Raw genomic sequence first — 22,161 nt, 5'->3', positions numbered from 1 at the left:
AGACATACTATTCACAGTTGTATGAACACATGATTTCATGTAATAACATATTATGTTATCCTATTAACGACTTGATCAGCCCTAGCTCCTAATTAATACTTAACGATGTGCACTTTTTTTCACAATAATGTGCTATCTATTCTAAAATTCAATAACTGATAATAACTGACTAATAATTTGTTACGATCAGATTTTAAGCAATTTGATTTGTGAATTTTACTCTTTTTATTCAGATATAAATATTTTCAGTCCGGAGTCCTCCGGACTACCCATTTAAGTTATGATAAATCATAATTATTATCGGTTCAGTGTTTGATTTTTTTGCTGGACGTCGACGTCCGCAATATTTTTTTTTCCAGTTCACGCCCTCTTCGTTCGTCCAGGCGTTATTTTATTGCAGAGCTTTTCTCCAACTTTAGGGATGCTTTTCGTGATGTAAATTGTAAGTTTAAACATAAACAAACATTATTATTGTCTACATCTAGAGCTGTTAGCTAAATATTGCCCTTTCGATAATATGAACCTACTCTGAGTGATGTTGAGTTTCAGAAAAGCTTTTATTATCCTGGTTTAAGCAACCGGACCGTGCCTATTTTGCCGCTCATGCTGTGGCACTCGACTTAGTCTTAGCCAAACAATAACTCCAGCGCGTGCGATTTCTTATGAACGCGATTTGAATGGGGTGTGTCATGTTATCGTGATGAATGAATGATTGGATCCTTCTACTTGTTGTTCTTCCTCCGCTTTTATCGGAGATCAGCATAAAAATGCAGTATGTCGTAATCCATCCATCCATCCAGTACATTATCTACATAGGCTGTCATCAATTCATTGACTTGAAACTGAAAGAATGATTGACTTGAGGAAGTTGAGGGGGAGTTGAGGACAGGAGTAGGCCTGGGACTTTCAGGGTTTTTTCTCTTCGGGTACCCGTGGTAATTTTCGGGTGGGTACCCGAAAATCATGTCGCTCGAAATATGACTGGTTAAAAATCCCCATAGGTGAAGTCATCAAGCAGTAGACAGTAGAGGCGCTGGTCCAAAAATTGGGATTGTCCCAGAAAACAAGGATATCCTCATAAACCAAGACAAATCATGTCTTGATAAATTGAGACTGTCCTTGTTTATGGGGACGTTTTTTTTTGGGGACGGGACAACTCGGACCACGGGACATCTCGGACCGCGGGCCGAGTTGTCCCACCCAGTACGAGATTTTTTTTCCACAAGTTTGCGTCTACTTTTCCGTCATTTCGAAATTTCTTGTAAAGATTTTTTAGAGATATGGTCTGATGGTAAAAAATTACACTTTTTTTTTTATTTCAGCGAAAAAAAAGTAATAGAAAGTGAAGAACATTACCATCAGACCATATCTCTAGAAAATCTTTACAAGAAATTTCGAAATTACGGAAAAATAGACGCAAATTTGTGAGAAAAAATCTCGTAATGGGTGGGACAACTCGGCCCGCGGTCCGAGATGTCCCGTGGTCCGAGTTGTCCCTGATTCTGTCGTATAGGCTCTGCCTTTTTTTTGTAAATATATATTTTTCAATTTTTTCTATATTGATTTTCCCTGGTTTCGAGCTCTAAGATTGTAATGATATAATTATGCTTCAATTTCTTTGACTGAGTGTGACTGTGGTGTGGATGTTTGAGTTGCTCAAAAATAAGTTACGAGGGTGGGGGCTCGGGGCGATTTCACTCTTGCCCCCGAAATGCGAAAAAAATATATTCGGGGTGTAGCTGTGTGGGCATGCCGGGCTGATGGTAGCCCTCAATAAAAAAATGTTGGGTTTTTTTTTTGGGGGGGGGCTTAATTTTTCACTTTAAATTGATCATTTTTTTTTTAATTTTAGGCCTTTTTTTCCATTTTATTTTTAATATTGAATTTCCGTGGTGTAGAGTTGAGTTTTAAGTTGCAATAATCAATATGCTTTAATTTCTTTGACTTTGAATGTGACTGTGGTGTGGATGTTTGAGTCGAACAAAAAATACTTTTACGTGGGTGGGGGCTCGGGGCGATTTCACTCCTGCCCCCTAAATGCGAAAAATATTCGGGATGTAGCTGTGTGGGCATGCCGGGCTGATGGTAGCCCTCAATAAAAAAATGTTGGGTTTTTTTTTTTGGGGGGGGCTTAATTTTTCACTTTAAATTTATTATTTTTAGGCCTATTTATACACCCCGAATATATTTTTTTCGCATTTCGGGGGCAAGAGTGAAATCGCCCCGAGCCCCCACCCACGTAAAAATATTTTTGAGCAACTCAAACATCCACACCATAGTCACACTCAGTCAAAGAAATTGAAGCATAATTATATCATTACAATCTTAGAGCTCGAAACCAGGGAAAATCAATATAGAAAAAATTGAAAAATATATATTTACAAAAAAAGGCAGAGCCTATACGACACTGCCAAGCTTCAAACTCGAGTTCACTCTCTCTCACTCAGTCAAGCTCAGCTCTTTGCTGTGCACGCCCACTTCCATTGTGGATTCGGTCTGAATCCCACCGGCACCCGCCAGTTTTGGCGGCCGAGCTACGGAGAATTACGATGAAGAGCAGCGGACCGTTCATCGGTTGTTCGCTTCTTGCGACCAGAGAGAAAAAGGTGAAAAACTTGATAAAAATCGTGCAAATACACCAAATTTTATCCTTGTGATGAGAAAATGGAGGTAATGGAATACAACAAAGTCCATCTTCTGCGATAAAAGTGGTACTTTGAGGAGAAATGATCACAAAATCAAGTCAGTTATTGAGCGAGGCCGAGCCGAGCACCGACACAGTTAATACACGCGCGCCTATGGGAGTCGCGAGCTGTCGAAAAACGCCTAAAATTACACTTTTTTTTTATTTCAGCGAAAAAAAAGTAATAGAAAGTGAAGAACATTACCATCAGACCATATCTCTAGAAAATCTTTACAAGAAATTTCGAAATTACGGAAAAATAGACGCAAATTTGTGAGAAAAAATCTCGTAATGGGTGGGACAACTCGGCCCGCGGTCCGAGATGTCCCGTGGTCCGAGTTGTCCCTGATTCCTTAATTCTTTTTTTTCACTTCCCCCTACGGGACAAAGACAGCAATTACGGAAATTGAGAGTGCTAAAAATAGATTCAGTGACCTCAATTCCCCCCAGTTCACCGTCTATTTTTCATGACTTACCGTCTTCCAATAATCTTGTTATGAAACGTGATATGTTTACATTGACTAGCACACTTGATTGGTGTCGGCACTTGACAAGTGAATGAACATTCCTAGATTTCTTGTGTGAAGAAATCCTTATAAACCACGGCCAATATGGGAGACTCTCCAATAGGGGAGACTGGAGACAATCTCCGATATTGGAGACTTCCTTTGCAAAAGGACAAAAGAAACAACACCAACTAAAGCATGACTTTTTCCACCCAAAATTTTGTCTCATTGAGGTCAGAAGCCCATTTGTTTTGTGTGTGATTGACAACAAAAATCCTTATCAAAACAAAAGTAGACGGTGAATTTTTGAAGTCCTGAAAGTAGACGGTGAAAAGGGGTAATTTTTCATGAGGAATCTGCTTATCACATTTTTATTTGCCACAAATGTAAACAAAGGAAATTAGTCAAATGCGCCAGCCAATCACGATCTTGTTACCATTTTCGGTTTATGATGAACTGGAAATGGTATCAAGAATGTGATTGGCTCGCGCCTCGTATGCTCCGAAACCCGGAAATCAATTGACTTTGTTCACGTAGCGATATAGATTCTACAAACTCACAAACACGATGCAATATCGACACTACTTCGTAAGATTTTGACGGAAAAGCAAGATGTAATAAAATTTGCTTACCTGCGTGGTATCGGTGAGAAAACAGATCCTCTGAGAATACCTTTCATAATTCATATGAAATATAAAAGGAAAGTGGAATTCTAGGTTGATTTTGGTACGAGTTATACTGGTGAGCAATTTTCGGGTATCGGGTATTGATTTTTCTACGCGGGTACCCGAGGCTTGCGGGCGGGACCCAAGTACCCGGGTTTTAGTCCCAGCCCTATGACAGCAGTCATCGACTTTTATTTCACTATGCTCTACACCCTGTGACAGGACAATTGAGTGACCAACTATTTCAACCCAGAACAATGGATTCACCGGATGTTTTTTTTATTGGCTCAGAGTGCATAAAAGTCCAGTGCAATCTGTTGTCGAAGATTGCTGACTGGGTCTGTAGTACAGATGGATATGGATTTTTTTTTTGGTGTCCATTTTTTAAAAGTATAGTTGATGGATATTTTTCTTACATTTTACCAGGTTCCATGAAGTGACCTTTTCGCTCTCAATGGTCCGCTTTTTACACCATGGAACTACCGAAAGGTCATCCCAGCCATGAAAGGCCATCGATATCCCAAGACTACCGTTATCCTCCCCCATCCACGCATCACTTCTCACCCGGGCCCTCTCCGTCCTTTCACCACGCCTACACGGCCAGTTTGATTGCGGCAGGTCACCCTGAACAGCACCAGCTGTCCCAACCGCCCATGCTCCAGCAGCGGGATGTGGTGACCAGGCTTCCACCGAGGATAGATGACAGAAGTGGTAAGTTCTTTCCTTAGCGGCTTAGCCCCTAAATGAATAATAATCAGCGCGCGACACTGGCATTGGTCTGACTGTCCCAGACCAGTAAAAATTGCTGTTGGGCCAGTAACTTTTCAGAAATACCAAGATTTACTGGCTGGCCTGACATGACCAGTAAAAATATCAAGGTGATACAAATTATATTTTCTCCTATTTTGTAATGGCTCTCATGAAATTATGCTGTGTGTGCTGTTTGTTTGTATGTTGCTGTTTTATTTTTGTCTCTCCCACCAGAGGTGGAGGCGAGACTTAGGGATCCAAATGTCGTCCTTCTTCCGTCCGTCCGTCACAAATCTAATGACACATAACTCCACAACCGTAAGTTGCTTTTCAACCAAACTTGGATGGTAGATGGACTTGGGGGACCTGCATGTTTTGCTGCAGTTGGAGGTCACATGGTAAGGTCAAAGGTCATTTTCAGGTCAACGTTAAAGTTTACATGAAAGACCCTCTTATGATACCTAACTCCGTAACCGTAAGTCACTTTTCAACCGAATTTGGATAAGATGGACTTTGGGAACCTGCATGTTATGCTGCAGTTGGAGGTCACATGGTAAGGTCAAAGGTCATTTTCAGGTCAACATTAAAGTTTAAATGCAAAACTTTCGTATGACACCTGACTCCCCAACCGGAAGTTACTTTTCAACAAAACTTGGATTGTGTAGGTGACGTTAACTAATTTCCCCACAGACCACTGTAACAACAATAAACCAGAGTTGTGAGACCATGCGTGTCCAATATCAAGATGCAAGTAACAAGTAGCAAGTAGCAAGGTTCAACCTGCAATTTAATAAGATATAAAATAAAGAGTCATAAATTATCTTGTATACATACATACATGTGAGTCAACTTCTCAGTAGCATGTTATGTCACATGAATATAAATTGCAGGTATAAATAAAAGTCATTCTTTTGTATCAAACAAATATCAGCTCTTTATCCTTTGTTGTCCCTTTAAATAACCTCATTTACATAAAGCTACATGTATATCAGCTACATCAGTTGCAGTTACTACATCAGTTTCATTATATCATCAATAAATGTCTTTGCATATCAGTCTTCAGTTTTGTGTCATTTTGTCTGCTTGAATTCTATAATCTAACCTGATGAAACACTCTTTTAGATTCCATCAGTAATCCTAATAATTTCTATGAAATGTCTCGCAATAAGCAAGTCAATACCGTAAACTAATTGTCAACTATCATATTAAATCCTCATATCATCTTTAGGTTTGGCAATAAAAATTAAAAAAAAAACACCAGCGCAACACACTGTGTGCACAAAAAACCAACAACCACAATACATTGTATGCTTAGTGCACACTGGCCTATCTTTACTGACCTCATTAAATTTACATGCTGTGATAATTATCATTCATGCACTAAAATGACACATTCTTGACCTAAATTACAACTTATAAACTCATGCTTACACATATCAGGGTTGCCAGTTAAAATTCATGTGTGCCTAAAAAGACAGTTGTCATATAACTTGTATGGTTTTTAACCCAAAACAGCCTAAAATATGGCATGAAAAATATCTGGCTATTAAAGCTTTGTTTATCCACATAAATTCAGGCTTTGTTGCCTAGAAACTGGCATCCTTGACATATGTACTATGAATAATACATTTATATGTCCAGCATTTACAGGCTGGCTCATAAGTGTTCATAAATACTCAGAAATTACGTTTCTGTGCATGTATAAACCTTTCTATATTTACTGTACAACGTACAACTACCACTTTCATTTAGGCACTCTCCCAATAGGCTACATTATTACGAGCAAACTCACACCTAGTTCTGAAAACCTAGAATGAGCTGTAATTTTTGTACTCAAGTTAATAGTGTTTAAAACAGCATAATTCATTGTCTCTCATACACATGATAAATGAAACCTCAAATTCAATTAGTAACTCATAATTATTTACTTACAACATTGGATCATCAAAAACACGACAAAATAGCGGTGAATCTATGGAATTATGTTTATCAACACACGTGTCAATTCTTGCTGCCCAGATTACACAGCACCTCCAAGCGACAAGGCCAAAATTGTCACTGAAGATTTCTCGTTTCTGACGTCATTGAACATCTGAGCAAATCATAGCACTGGATTTGGCATATAATTAGTTAATCTGAATAAATGAATACTCTGACAATTTACAGATGGTAGATGGACTTCGGGACGTGCAACATTTGCTGCAGTCGGAGGTCACATGGTAAGGTCAAAGGTCATCTTCAGGTCAACATGAAAGCGAAAGAAAGCAAAGACGGTATGGAAAAGAGGTTTAAGGGGAGAGATCGGTGGGGGGGATCCTCTTGCCTCCTTCACCCCTCCCCCCAGAAAAAAAACTCTATCACATCTTTGAATGTTATTATTGTTAAAATGAAAAAAGTTGGTAATGTGCATGCACAGGTATGGAGTTTGCCAATATTTTTGTGATCATTTTATATTTTTATGATATTGGATGGCTAAGAATGGAATTCCAGAAATATTCCAATCGCAGATGAGTGGAATATTGGCCCTAACGAGTGAAATATTTCTGGTATCCCATGAAAAAAATGCATCCAATATAATTATCATCTATCCCCCCCAAAAAAAAAAGAGGGAGAACTTTGAACGAACTTGTCATGCCATCACTTACCACATACAGCAACATAACTTCACAAGATCAACTTTGGTCATTGATATGCAACTCACATGACATCACTATTAAAGCATCATTGTACTTTATGCTGCTCATCGCATTGCGTTCATTGTTGTATATGTTGTATATTTCACACATTAGCGCTTGCGCACTATATTATTGAATATGATCTCATATATTCATTAGCAATTTTTGTACAGGAGCCTATGGGATATTTGTCAGATTTTTGTACTTTATAGGGATGCGCTCTGATACTGCACGGGCATTTGATGCCACAAAAATGCACATTTTTAAGTTTTCGCTAAAATACTCTATAGATGATATTTTGTATTCAGTTTGATTATTATTTTCGTTATTCAGGGATTTTTCTAGTCCTCCGATACGATAATTCATTGGTAAATCTGTTTTTTTATGAGAGTCGTTATTGTCCAACCTCTTTCCCAGGTTACCAGCAACCGGACTCTCTGGCAGTCATTCCTGGAAATGTAGACCCAATGGATCAGCAGCGTCCAGATGCCTTCAAGAAGCAAACCCTCACGACCAACCCTTACTTCTACCACCCCAACTTTGCGGTGATGCCCTCTGTGGCCGCAGAAAACAACCACCTGCTCCAAGCCCCGCCCAAAGAGTGTCCACCGAACCTGGTCATAGGGTCCGCAGTCGCAATGGACGCTGCACCACGGGAGAACAGCCACGTGGTCAGCACCATGGACATGGCATCATCAACATCCTCACCAAGTACTTGTACTTCGCTGCAGCCTCTGAACAACCCTGAGGCTTCCGTTGAGAGGACAACCGCTGCGGATCCAGCAGCGCCGAAGGATGCTGTCATTGCTGGATCTGTTACTAAGGAGCTTACTGAAGAAGAAAAGTATCAGATGTTGCGTAAGAAGTTTGCCCCAAAGCCCAATTCCTTAATCCAGACCTTACTGAAGAAAGGAGGCCCTCCCCCAGATGGACTCAGCTATGATCAGTTCACCGATGATGCCAACGATGTCCGGGTCATTGCCGTGAAGCCTATCGAGCCAGGACAGGTCTATGGACCTTTGAAAGGGAGTGTGAAGACTTTGGACTGTCTTCATAATGTACAGGCATGGGAGGTAGGTGCACAAGAGATGAAAGCCTGTCTTTAAGTTTGGTAAATCACCCAAAGTGTGTGTCACAATGCCAATTCATTACAAGATCACGTAAATATGTGTGCCTCAACATGGTTATGGCGTGAAGGATGTAAAATAAAAAGGGGATTTATTTCTTGAATTTTGATCCAAGATATTTGTGTATTTTGTCTTTCTCAAAAAGAGAATTGGCTGGAATTTCAGGATTTTCGGTAGATTTTTAATATCCAATTCACATTCTATTTTTAAATGGGATTAAAAACATTACAAAGGAGGGTGCTAAATTCCAAATCTTAATTAACAGCTGAAAGAATGCCAGATTGAATTCCAGTGGTTGAAAAAAATATCCAATGACCACTACACCCTTGCATTATTGAAATGGTAGATAGGACCATTCAAGTATTTCATTACTGACCCTTACCAAAATCTTTAGATGGGCTTTAAGAACAACCGTTACAGGGATATGTAGTGTGAAGTTATTCAGCTTATAGCCTAGTTTAGCTAATTGCCTATTCAAAGGTGCACTATAAATTAGCTCCAGTCGCTGTTTCTAGCACATTTACCACATGATTAATAATTGTTGCCAATTTTAAGAGTAAAAGTAGATTAAATTTTAACTCTTGAGAGTTAATTTTGAACTCATGAGAGCTATATTTCTAAGCGAGACAATTTCTAACTTTGATTTTTCATTTAAACCATTGCTCAGCCCCATAAAAAATATGAATTGGTTTCACTCTTTCAGATGGCAATGTAGTGAAAACTACAAAATGACGGTTTTAGAGTTGCAAATTGGCAACTTTTTTCAATTAATGCATTTCATTAATTTACTCTCATATCCATATGTTATTTTTTTCGAAGTAAAAAAATAAATAAATAATAGTTGCCAATTTGAGGAACAAGAGAAGACTATTATTGAACTCATGATAGCTGTGTACCTCCAACCCAGATGATTTCTTATTTCCTTTTTCTCTGCCTGGATGGAATGGTTGCTGCTTACATGTCCCCTCCCTGCCCATAGGAAGGAACGGATGGGATACACATTTTGAATTGGCAAAACAATAAAAACTATAAAATGATGGTTTTAAAGTTGCACATTTGCAACTTTTCAGTAAATGCATCAGGTGAAAAAATCAAAGTTGCCAATTTGAGGAACTAGAGAAGATTATTATTGAACTCATGATAGGTGTGTACCTCTAACCCAGATGATTTCTTATTTCCTTTGATCTGCCACTCAGCTCTGCCTGGATGGAATGGTTGCTGCATACATGGCCCCTGCCCCGAGGAAGGAATGGATGGGGTTCGTCCGAAACGCTCGCTACAACGAGGAATGTAACCTGGATGCTGGTCAGGTCTACGGACGGATCTACTTCACCGTGATCAAGAGGATTGAACCGGGTACTGAACTGAGAGTCTTCTATAGTGATACCTACAGAGAGAACTGTGGATTCATGTACGACCTTTCTGCTCTCAATTATGATAAAGGTACTGTAAGGTCTTTCTGTCATTTACGAAGTCATATCTGTCTTAGCGGGCTCTTATCTGTAGGGAAAACCTGCCTTTAGGGGCTAGCAAACTTTTCTCCCATTGGAAAGGAGTATTTCATCGGCTTCCCGCAGGAAGGGACTCGTCACCATTTTCTTTAACATTTTTTTTTTTTAAATGGAAAAAGTATATCATGAAATTTCTTCTGGAACCCAAATGTGACATCATTATTACGTATTAAGCATAAACATTTCTAGTGCTTTACGCACATGGATTGTTCCTTTTTCTGGGAACTGGATCGTGCATTTCGCGCAAAGACAGTTCTTTGTTCACCATGCTTACGAGCATAGAACGATTCCTGCTAGTGGCCTTTTTCTGGGAACTGGATTGTGCATTCGCATTAGCGACTTTTTTGCCGGGAACTTGATCAGTGGATTGCGTATTTTTCTTCCCGGAAAAAGGGTGTACGGTATTCATTCTTAAGATTAGAAAGCGTTTAGAGTGTTTTAAATTAAAATCACATAATACCAAATACGAAAAATCGTGCTTTGACAGAAAGTTTAAGGATTAGGACAGAAACTAATGCACTAGCTGCTAAAAGCACAAAAATAAGGTCAAAACACAATTTGCGTTTTCTCAAATGTATGTTTTGTGCATGTGCTTGCTGAGTCCCTCCTTGCGGGAAGCCGACGATTTGTTATAAAATCTGTCTATTTAGGTCAGATGTCTCCACTGGTCAATTTTTCTGTTTCCCTTGCATGGCAGGTGTACTGTGAAATAGATGAATTTATGACAATTCAAGCCAAAACCAATACTAGCTTTTAAAAACGATTCTGAGCATCAAAGGGATGAATAACCTTTAAAGGATCGATGAAAGATATTAAAGTACTTGAATAATTTTAGTACAAGCGCAAGGAATAAGGGTTGAAATTTGGGGTTTACATTTACTCAGGAACAAGATGTGCATACTTTAATAATCTCTATGAAACTATCAAGGAGTCTCGAAAAAAAACTGTCAAAGAAACTGTTGTATCCCTGCTTTTATTTAGATATAAAACTTCAAATTTGGACAAACAATATCAGAAGACGGCTTATTCTTCTAGATACCTAGATAACTGGTTTTTAACAATTTTTACTTTTTTCAACACCAAATTTTCTAATGTTAATATTTTCAGAGAACTTCCCCTGTGGTGTATATTCGGTTCTGGAGTTGAAGGTTGCATTTGTTTCTTTGAAAGAAGATTTAGAATTCTACTGTTTATATAGGTCCAATCTGAAATGAAAAGTGAAATTGACAATTGAAGATTACATTTGTGTGCTTGAAAGGAAAAAAAACCATAAAGAAAAGTCTTCTGGGGCCTGTTGTTCAGGGGAGCGTTTTATGAAAGGACTTGTCAGACGTTTTATCCGACAAGTCCTGTTTTATCCGACAGTTACTATAGTAACAGTGCTTCTCAACCAATCAGAATCTAGGAAAGTTGTCAGATCTGACAACTTGTCGGACGAAAATATTGATGAAACACCCCCTGTTTGATAACCCCATCTGAAATGAGAAGTGAAATTGACAATAATATTTTTGGGGTCACGTGAGGTCACCGAAATTGGTCATATACTTGACATTTAGATTTATAACCTGTTTATTCTAAGGTTGCAGACATAGGAATTTTTTAATGAAAGATGACCTCATGTTGAATGAAAGTTGAAGTGTTCTGAAATTTCACATGCCCAAGTTCCTGAAAGTGCATTAACTTTTGCCTATCTTTTCTTGATATGTTTCTGTTAGACACAGAGAGCTTCTCCTGTACTATGTGTAATGTGAAGACTGTCAACTCCAAGAGCATGGTGAGACACTACAAGGTCACCCACCCTGATGACGGCCTACAGGAAGAGAAGTCGGTGCCTTTGAAGGTGGCCGAGAGGCTGAAGCTGCTCAATGCTCAGTGCAAGCTACCCCCGCAATATGACGAGGACGACGATGAGGAAGAAGAGGAGGAAACCAAGGAGGACGATGCCAGAGCAGCAGAAAAGAATTCTGAAGAAGAAGCACCGAAGACGTCGGTTCAGGGGATGGCGGCATCGATGACAAATTTACAGAGAGATCAGAGTAATCATAATGCAAAGAGAAAAATGCAGGATAACGGTGAATCCCAGAGGTTCATATGTCCCACCTGCGGTAAGAACTTCCCCACCCACGGCCGCTTGGTGGTGCATGAGTCTTTCCATACTACCAATGACCCTAAGGACAATGATACAGAGAATGAAACAGATGACGATGACGACAGTGTGACCGAGTACATTGACCATGGAAATGGTATTCAGTGTCCAATCTGCGGTTTTACTTTCAAGGATGTTGATAAGTTCAAGGTCCACAAAAAGAAGCACAAGACTCACCGGTACATGTGCGACCAGTGTGGGAACCTGTACACCAGGAGGACGTATATGTACCGCCATCAGCGGGAGAACCATGGAGCAGTACACGTACGAGCTAGACGTACTGTCAATGTTTTTATGCAAGGCACGTACACATCAGCCAAAGCGCCCCAAGGAAGGGCGGGGTTACTGAGCAGCGGTGATGAGTCAACTAAGAACGTGCCCAACCGTTGCAAGATCTGCCACTATGTAACCATTTCGAACCATATGCTTAGAGAGCACTTGATGCAGCATCAAAACAGGCCGTATGGATGTGAAAAATGTGGCCGAGTGTACATGAGTAGGGGCAAACTGTACGATCATTTACGACGAAAGCATGGAGCCACAAAGATCCATTATCTGACCCCTCAGAGGAGACAGAGGATTATGAAATACCTTAAAGAAATGACTGTCCAGGTTCTCCGTTGCGGGGAATGTGGATTTTCCTGCCGCGATCGGAAATCCCTGGAAGTGCACAAACAGTCTCACAAGCTTGTCCAGAAGGTGGTTAGAAAGGTCAGTACCCCGGCTGATTTGACCAACGCAGAGACTTGTGAAATATGTGGTTTTAAGACAGCGGATGAAGAGTTCTTCACAGAACACATCAACAAGCACGTCGCTTTCCCGTTTGGGTGCAAGAAGTGTGGAAACACTTATACGACTAAAAAGTCGCTTATCAGGCATCATCATGAGAAACACGAGGAGCAAATACTTGATAATAGGGAATTGGACCAGAGTCTAGATTTGAAGGCAAGACTGATCCATTCCAAGCACAAGGATGCCTGTCCAGAATGTGCCTTCTACACTCCGCATAAGTCAGTTCTCAAGAAGCACATAGCCAGGCACAAGGAATTCCCCTACGGGTGCATCGAGTGCGGGAATGTATACACACGCAACAGCACCTTACGTCGACACCAAAGATCCAAACATATCCATCTCTTCACAGGGGGCTTTGAGGGACCGGAAAAGAAGGAGATTGGCGGGCTGCTACGGAAGATGACTTCTCCCGAGGAACTCCAAATCCAGGGGGACTCCTGTCCGCACTGTGGGTTCCGGACACCCGACAAGAACTTCCTGACTGACCACGTCCTCCTGCACCTGACCCATCCCTGCGGTTGTAGGATCTGTGGCAATGTCTACACCCAGAAGAAGTTTGTGATGAGACACATGCAAGAGAAGCACCCTGAGGCCTACAGAGAGGACGTTGACGTTGCGCCCGTGACAGGCGACCAGGACAGCGCCTCGGAGAGTGGAGGGGAGAGGGATGGAAGCCTGGATGATGATCGTAGTTCTGAATCGGGGAAGGACGATGGGTGGGAGCTTGAGGAAATGGTAAATGATGATTATGGTAGGGATGATGATGAGATGGATGGGGAAGGTGGAATAGATGAGGATGAGAGAGAAGAAAAGATGGAAGATGGAGAAGAGGATGAAGAAATGGAAGGGGAGGATTATTCTGATGAAAGTGATGCTAGTGAATATGATGATGATGAGGATGAGGTGAGTATTGGAAATCAAGTAGATCCCTGATAGACCGATTTCTTTTACATATAACATGCACATGTGTATATATTTAATAATGGTACTTGCTCCCATGATACGCTGTATTTTTTTTATAATGGATCGTATCTTTGTTTTAATACTCACGATGTACCCCATCACAAAACTTTCAGTCTATTCCTCGATCTTTGATTTCCAATGTATACAATTCACTTCAGTTTCAAATGTTTATATCCTGCTTTTATTGACGAATTTAGATTTAGATTTGGAGGGTATGGTGTTATCATGAGAAATGATGTTCAAACTATTACAATACTAATGAAGTATAAACCCTTTGTTTGCACATTCAAATGCAATTTTGAAATTTTTAGTTCTGTATCTACTTTGGAAAACGTTTTCGCCTTTTATTGTAATAGAACTAGAAGGGAAGGAATGAAAGCTTTCATTCAGCTTTTGCAGATTGGAAATTGAAGGTTTGTGTCATATTGACTACCGGTAGTCCGGTACCTGCACTTTATGTTTACAAACATAAATATGTATGTAGTATTTTTGGCATCTTGTTACAGTGGCAACAAGAATGTATTGCTGATATTATGGGCAGTATTGTATATCAGCAGCTGACTGAAGAAAGAGTTTCATTTAGATACAAGTCTTAGAGCCCAAATACACAAAGGTTGTTTTGAAAACGATCTTTTGATTCCATGGTTTATGCACATTTCCTGTATAAATAATGTTTTTTTTACTGCTTATATTGAAAGCAATGTCAAATGTTGACGAGTTTATCACACTCTTTTATTCATGAGGTCTACTCTTCAAAATAGTAGACTCATTTAATAAATTATCATACTAAACCATGGCAACAGGCATCATTAATGGGGAGCACTTTTACTGTATCCTCCAAATAGCATCCTGCCTTTAACCCTATCTAGGCCGGGGGGGGGGCCTCAGAGGCCCCCCCTCAAGGAATCACGCGATATTTTTGCCGTGCGAAATTTTTTGACCGCGCCGCTTGCTGACTTACTTTCAAGTCTTGCGCATCTTTTGAGACCAATTTTGCGTCACCCGGTTACGTGGTTCCGAAATTACGCAACATTATGTAAGTGCATGTCAGACCGAAAATTGCTCAAAAACATGATTTCATGTACAAAGTCAATGAAAATTGTGTTTTCAACCAAAATTCATAAATGTATGATTATTTTTAGTTTTGCTTGTCTAAATGTATTCATTTTATGCTTTTTATGATCACAGAAGAGTCCCCAACAAATTTCATTGAAAAAACAATGAAAAACAAAAGGTAAAAAAACAGAGAAATACATAAGAAATTGCAAAAAACAATACAATACATAAGAAAATGATTTGATATCACAATCTTTTTCATGTGCACTTGCTAAGGACACCACAAAGAGTTTCTATACCAAAAATTAGTACGTTTGGAGCTCTATTTAGGGAGTTAGAGGAAAAAGTATGATTTCGCATACTAATTACGAATAACAATTCGCATGAAATGAATTACTATACAATCTTGTAGATTATGTCCCAGGCAACCGGCGTGCCAATTTTCGGCGCGATCGCGCGATCAACGGCCGAGATCTTAGGGGGGGGGCCATAGGAACTCCCAAAATACCCCGGCCTAGATAGGGTTAAACATTCCCTTTTCTAAATCTCTTGGATTAGGCAAACCTGTATGTACTTCTGGCTTGTATATAATAGGTAGGTTTTGCTTTTACTACGGGGAAAACTTTCTACAACGCATCGATTCCTTTGAAAATGCAATTAAAATCACAATGGAGAGCTGAGAGGCTTTTGTCGGAAGTTGGTGGACTGGACAGAATTATGTTCCGAAGATTTGCACCGGACGAACAATTGCAAATATGTCGTCGTCCAGAGTCGAGATATTCCGATGCCGTCCCGGTCCACCAACTGTCGACAAAAGCCTCTCAGCTCTCCATTGTGATATGGCTTGCAGTTTCAAAGGGATTGGTGCGTTGTAGAGAGAGTTTCCCTGTAGTAAATGTGAATAGTCCGGAATGTCATGTTGTGTTGCGGATTTGGATATGGAGCATTGTGAATCCTGATAAAAAAACATAAATGCATGTATATATATGTATAGTATGTGTAGGTATATTTTACAACTCGCCCATCTAAATCATGCCATTTTTGTAATTGACTTTGCATCTCATCAGTTTAAATATGGTGCTAGTTGTTTTTGTGTGTGTGTGTCATTTGAGGAGAATGAAGCCCTTGGATCATTCATGGCTTGTATGAAAACAGAAAAATCTAAGAATAAGATCAATGAAAGTTTGAGGAAAACCGAATGAATAATAGGATGGTTATGAGGATTTGAATATTGAGATCGCTGTTAATGCTATGTAAATCCTAATATGGATAATGCGACCAAAATCTGTGACGTCACGCACGTAAAACTTCCCCATTACTTTAGTACATATTTCTCTCAGATATCATCTCTTATATTTATACCAGGTATATATTCCATCGCAAAGTCAGGTTTTTTTGTCATAAGGGGACATGGGATAAAGGTTTCACAACATTACATTGTGGATGAATTGATTGTGATATCATTAGAGCAAAAAAAAAGATGTTTGGGCGTGTGTTTTCACTGACCAAAAGGGGAGAGTTATACATTTGTTACATTAAAGATCTTTTTTGCATTGCCAAAAGGAGGATCTCCATCATTGATAGCATTTGATATTCTTGACTTTCAAATGTTCATAACTTTTGTTTGTCCAATTTTACTTAAACTTTTAAAAATCTTATTCTTTGATTTTTTTTCTGTTTTTACACAAGGAAACCTTCAATTGTGTAATTCTCCTTAAATCTTATGTACATTGTCAAAAATGTATGGCCAAGTGCTTGATGCATCGCCAGAAAAATTATTTTGTTGTTGTATTGCTGTTGATGCACAGGAAAAATCTTTTTTTGTTTAATATGCATTGCCTGTACATCTTGCTTCATGTGTTGTAGAATGGTGGCATAAAGGGTCTTTGCACAACTCAATGTAGGCCAGCGATCTGGGGAGCGTTTCATCAATATTTTCATCCGACAAGTTGTCAGATCTGACATCTTTCCATGATTTTGATTGGCTGGGAGGCACTGTTCCTATGGTAACTGTCGGATAGAATAGGACTTGTCGGATGAAACGTTTGACAAGTCCTTGTCATGAAACGCCCCCCAGGTTCGGAAAAAATTAGTGTACATTGTATGTGTAATTGACATGAACGTTCAAACAAGTTGAAACCCATGACTATAATAGTTCATGAAATTGTTATTTTGATATCCCTATCAACCCCACCCCTTCCTCAATTTTAAATTAATGAATTAATTTGTTCTGAATGAGTGGTTGGATTTTTAAATGAACTGTATTTCACCTGTATTCTCGTATCAGGTGGGGGTTTCATGAAAGTTGTCAGCACTGGCTGAATTGTCAGTGCTGAGAGTTCTATTGAATTTTGTGGTTTAGATTGGCTGAGAGGCACCGGCCTCTGACTAATTGTAGAAACTGTCTGAGAAAGACAGGTTGTCAGTGTTGACAACTTTTCCTAATTGTAGACCTACAATATCCTATGACATGTAGTTGCCATTTACCGGTACATTAAAGGTAAATGCTAGTTTTGGTAACGATATCAAAATGAGTTCGTACAGAATCCAATGAAATGACCACCAAAGTGTCTGTTTGTATAAATAAAACGCATGTGCCAAAGGATTCTGGAAGAAATTGTGTAATTGCTGAGAAATCAGCAAATAAGCACAGGATTCGGGTAGAGCGTCGGGCCTGAGCGTCGGGCCTGACGCTCTAAGCAATAATTATACATTGTCCCACGTGCGCTTATCTGTGTTGGGGATCTTCGGTGTGAACATTTTTCAGCGTAGATTTCAAGATTTCACAAAGTTCAGTTAATGTAACTGTACCAGATCTAGATCCTCGATGATATACTGACAATTAAGGCTTGTTTTACAGACTTTCTCATGAAATCAGTGTTTACTGCAACTACTGGAACTCGGATGTATTACTGAAGGGAAAAGGCGGTTAAAAGACTCTGTAAAAACTTATGAAGTTTTTTTTTTTGGTACTTGATTAGTGTAAGGAGAATGCTGTATAGAAGAAAAATTAATTGAATAAATGAATGCATTTGATAAAATTTAGATGTATGAAGGCTGAATGGATAGGAATACTGAATACAATTTTGAAATGAAGGCTAAATGGATAGGAATGCTTTAAACTCTACATAAATTGATACTCCACATGAATGAAGGTTTACATTTTACAACCTCTTGTGAGTTTGGGCATGGACCTAGTGTAGTAGGTCCTTGGTTTGGGCCAGTGGCCCGTATTCTAAACTTGGATTTAATTCAAACTGGGGAGCATTTAATCAACGTTTTTGTCTGACAAGTTGCCAGATCTGACATCCTTCCTTGATTCTGATTGGCTGAGAGGCACTGTTGCTACGGTAACTGTCAGATAAAACGGGACTTGTCTGACATAACATCCAACAAGTCCTTTAAAAAAATGTTCCCCTGCTGTACCGTGTTGGTTAGTATAGATAGATAGCCAAATTCGACGGGTATGATCTCCAACAGTACAGGTTCATTTTTATCAGCTCATTTTGACCCTGAAATCAGTCATTACTGAACACTTACTGAAATAGTTTTCTTGATCATTAAAACATTTTTAGGAAAGGAGCCATGTAATTTACAGTAAAATTATAAACTCATGGGCCCGTGTTCTGAACTCGGGTTTAAATTAAAGATAAATTCCAGTTTTGGTAACTATCTCAAAATGACTTTTTGCAGAATCTAATATAATGACCACCCAAGTGTCTGTTTGTATGAATAAAAAATATGTGCCAAAGGATTCTGGAAGAAATTATGTAATTTGCTGAGAAATACGCAAAATAAGCGTGGATTCGGTCACTTCTGTCGGGTCTTTATTTCAGCAATAGTAATGCACTGCCCCACGTGTGCCTATCTGTCTGGTGATCTTCAGTGTCAACATTTTCAGCGTAGATTTCAAGATTTCACAAATTTCAGTTTATGTAACTGTACCAGATTTAGATCCTCGATGATATATTGACAGTTAAGCCTGGTTTTACAGACTTTCTCATGAAATCAGTGTTTATTGCAACTACTGGCATTTCTCTTTAAACCCTGGTTTAAAGATGTGGTTTAACAATGGAGAGCCAATTGGGCACAAATCCCTAACAGTACACATCCAATTTATTAACCCATATGACACTCAAATTGTCTGGGAATGATAACTGAAGTATTTTGAAGTATTTTTCATTATTATGAAAGCCAAAGGAAACAAAGTACATGTAGTAAACATAAGAAATATACAATATAAACAGAATGTTTGAATTTTAGGCTCCCCATAATTTCAGCACAGACTTAGACCATGGTCGTTAAACCTGGCTTCAGAATATGGGCCCATAATGTCAGTGCAATTCTGACTTTTTTGACTTCCAATAAATGTAAGACGTACCGTGGCTGAAGTTAAACTGGAAACTATATTTTTATGTTGGCAGATAGCCTGTACTCACTTGCAGATGACCTATACCTGTATGTACATGTAGGATCTAGCCAGAGTAGATAGGCATGCACAGACCCTGATTGAAACTTTGATAAACAAGTGTGTCTCCTCGCAAAGACTAGCACATACAAAACTTGGTGTTTAAATTCAGGGCGAGGGCCTTCAGTACACAAGGCATGAATAGGCTGCGATTCAGACCCTTTACTCGAGTGAAGGGTTTTGCACAGCAAACTAGGCACAGACCCTGATTGATACTTTGATCAACAAATGGGTCGTGACAAAAGACTAGCACATCTAAAACTCAATGTTTAAATTTTGGACTTCTTTACACATAGCATTGTAGGCAGCACATCCAGACCACTTTTACTTGAGTGAAGGGTTTGCACAGCAGACTCTTCGAGCCAGGTCGGGCCCCATTGCATAAAAGAGTAAGTCTGCCAACCAATTGTAATGGAATCCTTGATTCTTATTGGCTGTTGAGCATTGTTGCTATAGTAACCATTTGATGGCAAAAATACCATGATACAAAATTAATGGTAACTTTTATGCAATGCCGGGATCCCGGTGTTATTTTATGGTTCTTTTTTTTAAAATGATATTAATTACTGGTATATCTTTTTTTTACTACATGACTTTGTGACGCTTGTACCATTCCCCCTTTTCTTGTTTTATACCTTTTATTAGGGTCTGATATCCCTAAATATGCAGAATTTAAATATGACCTGGAACAGAGCTGCATAAATTACATCGTGTGCTATATGGTATTAGTATTCATGTGGCAAATAATATTTAAAAAATAAGAATGTATGTATGATGTTTAATGAATTATGTTATAATCGTGTCACAATTGGTTTTTCTTGATTGCATTTTTAAATCATTGTACATATTGGTGGTGACTTGGGACTATGTTGTTCCCACGTTGTTTCAAACTTGGATTAAATATAAACTGGGGAGCATTTCATCAATTATTTATCTGACAAGTTGTCAGATCTGACATCTTTCCTTGATTCTGATTGGCTGAGAGGTACTGTTGCTACGGTAACTGTATGATAAAACGGGACTTGCCTGACAAAACATCCGACAAGTCCTTTCATAAAACATTCCCCTGCTGTGGGCTGCAGTTTGGGTTTAAATATAGATAGGCAAATTTGACGAGTATGATCTCTAACAGTACACTTCGTTTTATCTGCTCATTTGACCCTGAAATCAGTCATTACTGACCCTGAACACTTACTGAAATTCTTCTCTTCATTATAAACATGAGGAAAGGAGCCATGTAATTTACAGTAAAAATACTAGTAAATTCATAGGTCAGTATTCTGAACTCGGGTTTGAATTAAACCCTGGTTTAAAGTTGTGGTTTAACTATGGAGAGCCCCTTTTCACCTCTTGCTAACCATTCCCAACCACATCATTTTAACCCTTTTCATCAATCACCTGTTCTTCCCATTCTTATATATGCCCCCTCATTTCAGGCGTTGGTTCCCAAGACTCCCCTTTCAGGTTAAATCAGGTTAAATTCCATTTCTAAAGCACCCCCATTTGCAGAGGGCCATCTAACTTGCAAGTTCTTAGCCCCTCATTTCATGAGCCCCCCCCTACACTTTCCAAATCAAGTGCCCCCTACTCCCTCAGCTCCCCCCATTACAGAGGTACCTTGTGCATGTAATTCTTACAGTGTATTTATTCAATATTGTTTTATCTGCTCCCCCCCCCCCCAATTTTGTTATGTTATCATTCATAAGACCTTAACTCTAACTTATAAATGTGTTAACAATCGAGCCCTAACTTATTTAGCTGACCTCTTTGCACACACATCCAAATACAACACTCATTCGGCCACTAGTAATACTCTTATTGTGCCTCGTTCTGCTAAACAAATAAGTGATAGGGCCTTTTCTACCGTTGCCCCCAAAACATGAAACTCCTAGCCGCCTTCACTAAAGATTTCCCCAACACTTTCCTCATTTAAGAAATGCCTAAAAACCTACCTATTCTGATTTTCTGTATGGTTCCATATAATGTTCATAATTTTATAATTATTCTTATATGTTTCATCCTCTTTGTGTTTCTATTATTTTTTTCTTTATTTCACTTTCACAAAATCGAATGAAAAGGCACCATATTAATGAAGTGTAATATATTATTATTTGACTCTGACTTCAAGATTGAATTTCCATTATAACAAATATTCTGATAAGTTTGAAGATTCTGTAAAGTACCAATCCCCCCCCCCCCCTCAGATCTTTGACAACTCTGTGTACTATGGAAACATCTCGGTTATGGTTTAAAAAATAATAATTTTCTCTATAAACAATTTAGAACGATTTTCTATGCTGTAGTATTAGATTTAGGCCCTTATAGGGTGTAATTACAAGCATCATTATAATGCATAAACATTCTATATTGTCTGCACATAAAATGTTAAGAATAAAACATTACAAATGTATTAATGTCTTATGCATTCCATTGTCTTTTTGTGTGTTCTCTCAATTTGCTGATACTCAATAGAGGCCATATACAAAGGCCTATGGGGTCTATTCCAAATAAAGTTACTTGAACCACTTGTCTTACTTTCCATATATGATTTTGATAAATTCGTTGTTACGGTTCCTACCATGGAATATAGTTTGGCTGTTGAGTATTTTTACCATAATTGGCAAAATTACATTATTTTTTCCACTCGTAGTATGAAAATGTGGACACTATGCAGATCGTCCTAGAAAAAAGGTCTGTTTACCCGAGCTTTTTTTACAACCTACATTTAGGAATGTGAATTATTTTACCCGGTATATCATATACACATACACCATCATGATCATTAAGTTTTCCCTCTTTATTTTGTTAAGATAATTCAT

General features: G+C 38.9%; 1 protein-coding gene across 2 annotated transcripts; it reads left to right on the top strand.

The window, feature by feature from the left end:
* Window positions 1–363: 363 nt before the first annotated feature.
* LOC121419996 (zinc finger protein 836-like) lies at window positions 364–13,897 on the top strand. 2 transcript variants are annotated; one of them, XM_041614506.1, is made up of 5 exons: window positions 364–442; window positions 4,281–4,565; window positions 7,697–8,352; window positions 9,603–9,849; window positions 11,633–13,897. In XM_041614506.1, the coding sequence occupies exons 2-5, from the start codon at window positions 4,328–4,330 to the stop codon at window positions 13,786–13,788; spliced, it is 3,297 nt and encodes a 1,098-aa protein (XP_041470440.1). In that variant the 5' UTR covers window positions 364–442; window positions 4,281–4,327; the 3' UTR covers window positions 13,789–13,897. The 2 variants fall into 2 exon arrangements, with proteins under 2 accessions (XP_041470440.1, XP_041470441.1); XM_041614507.1 differs by lacking the exons at window positions 364–442; window positions 4,281–4,565 and adding an exon at window positions 6,809–6,877.
* The last annotated feature ends 8,264 nt before the right edge of the window (window positions 13,898–22,161 follow it).

This window comes from Lytechinus variegatus, chromosome 8 (genome assembly GCF_018143015.1).
Source record: "Lytechinus variegatus isolate NC3 chromosome 8, Lvar_3.0, whole genome shotgun sequence".
Lineage (NCBI taxonomy): Eukaryota > Metazoa > Echinodermata > Echinoidea > Temnopleuroida > Toxopneustidae > Lytechinus > Lytechinus variegatus.
The sequence above is the reverse complement of the archived record's forward strand: the minus strand, read 5'-3'. Positions and strand labels throughout refer to the sequence as shown.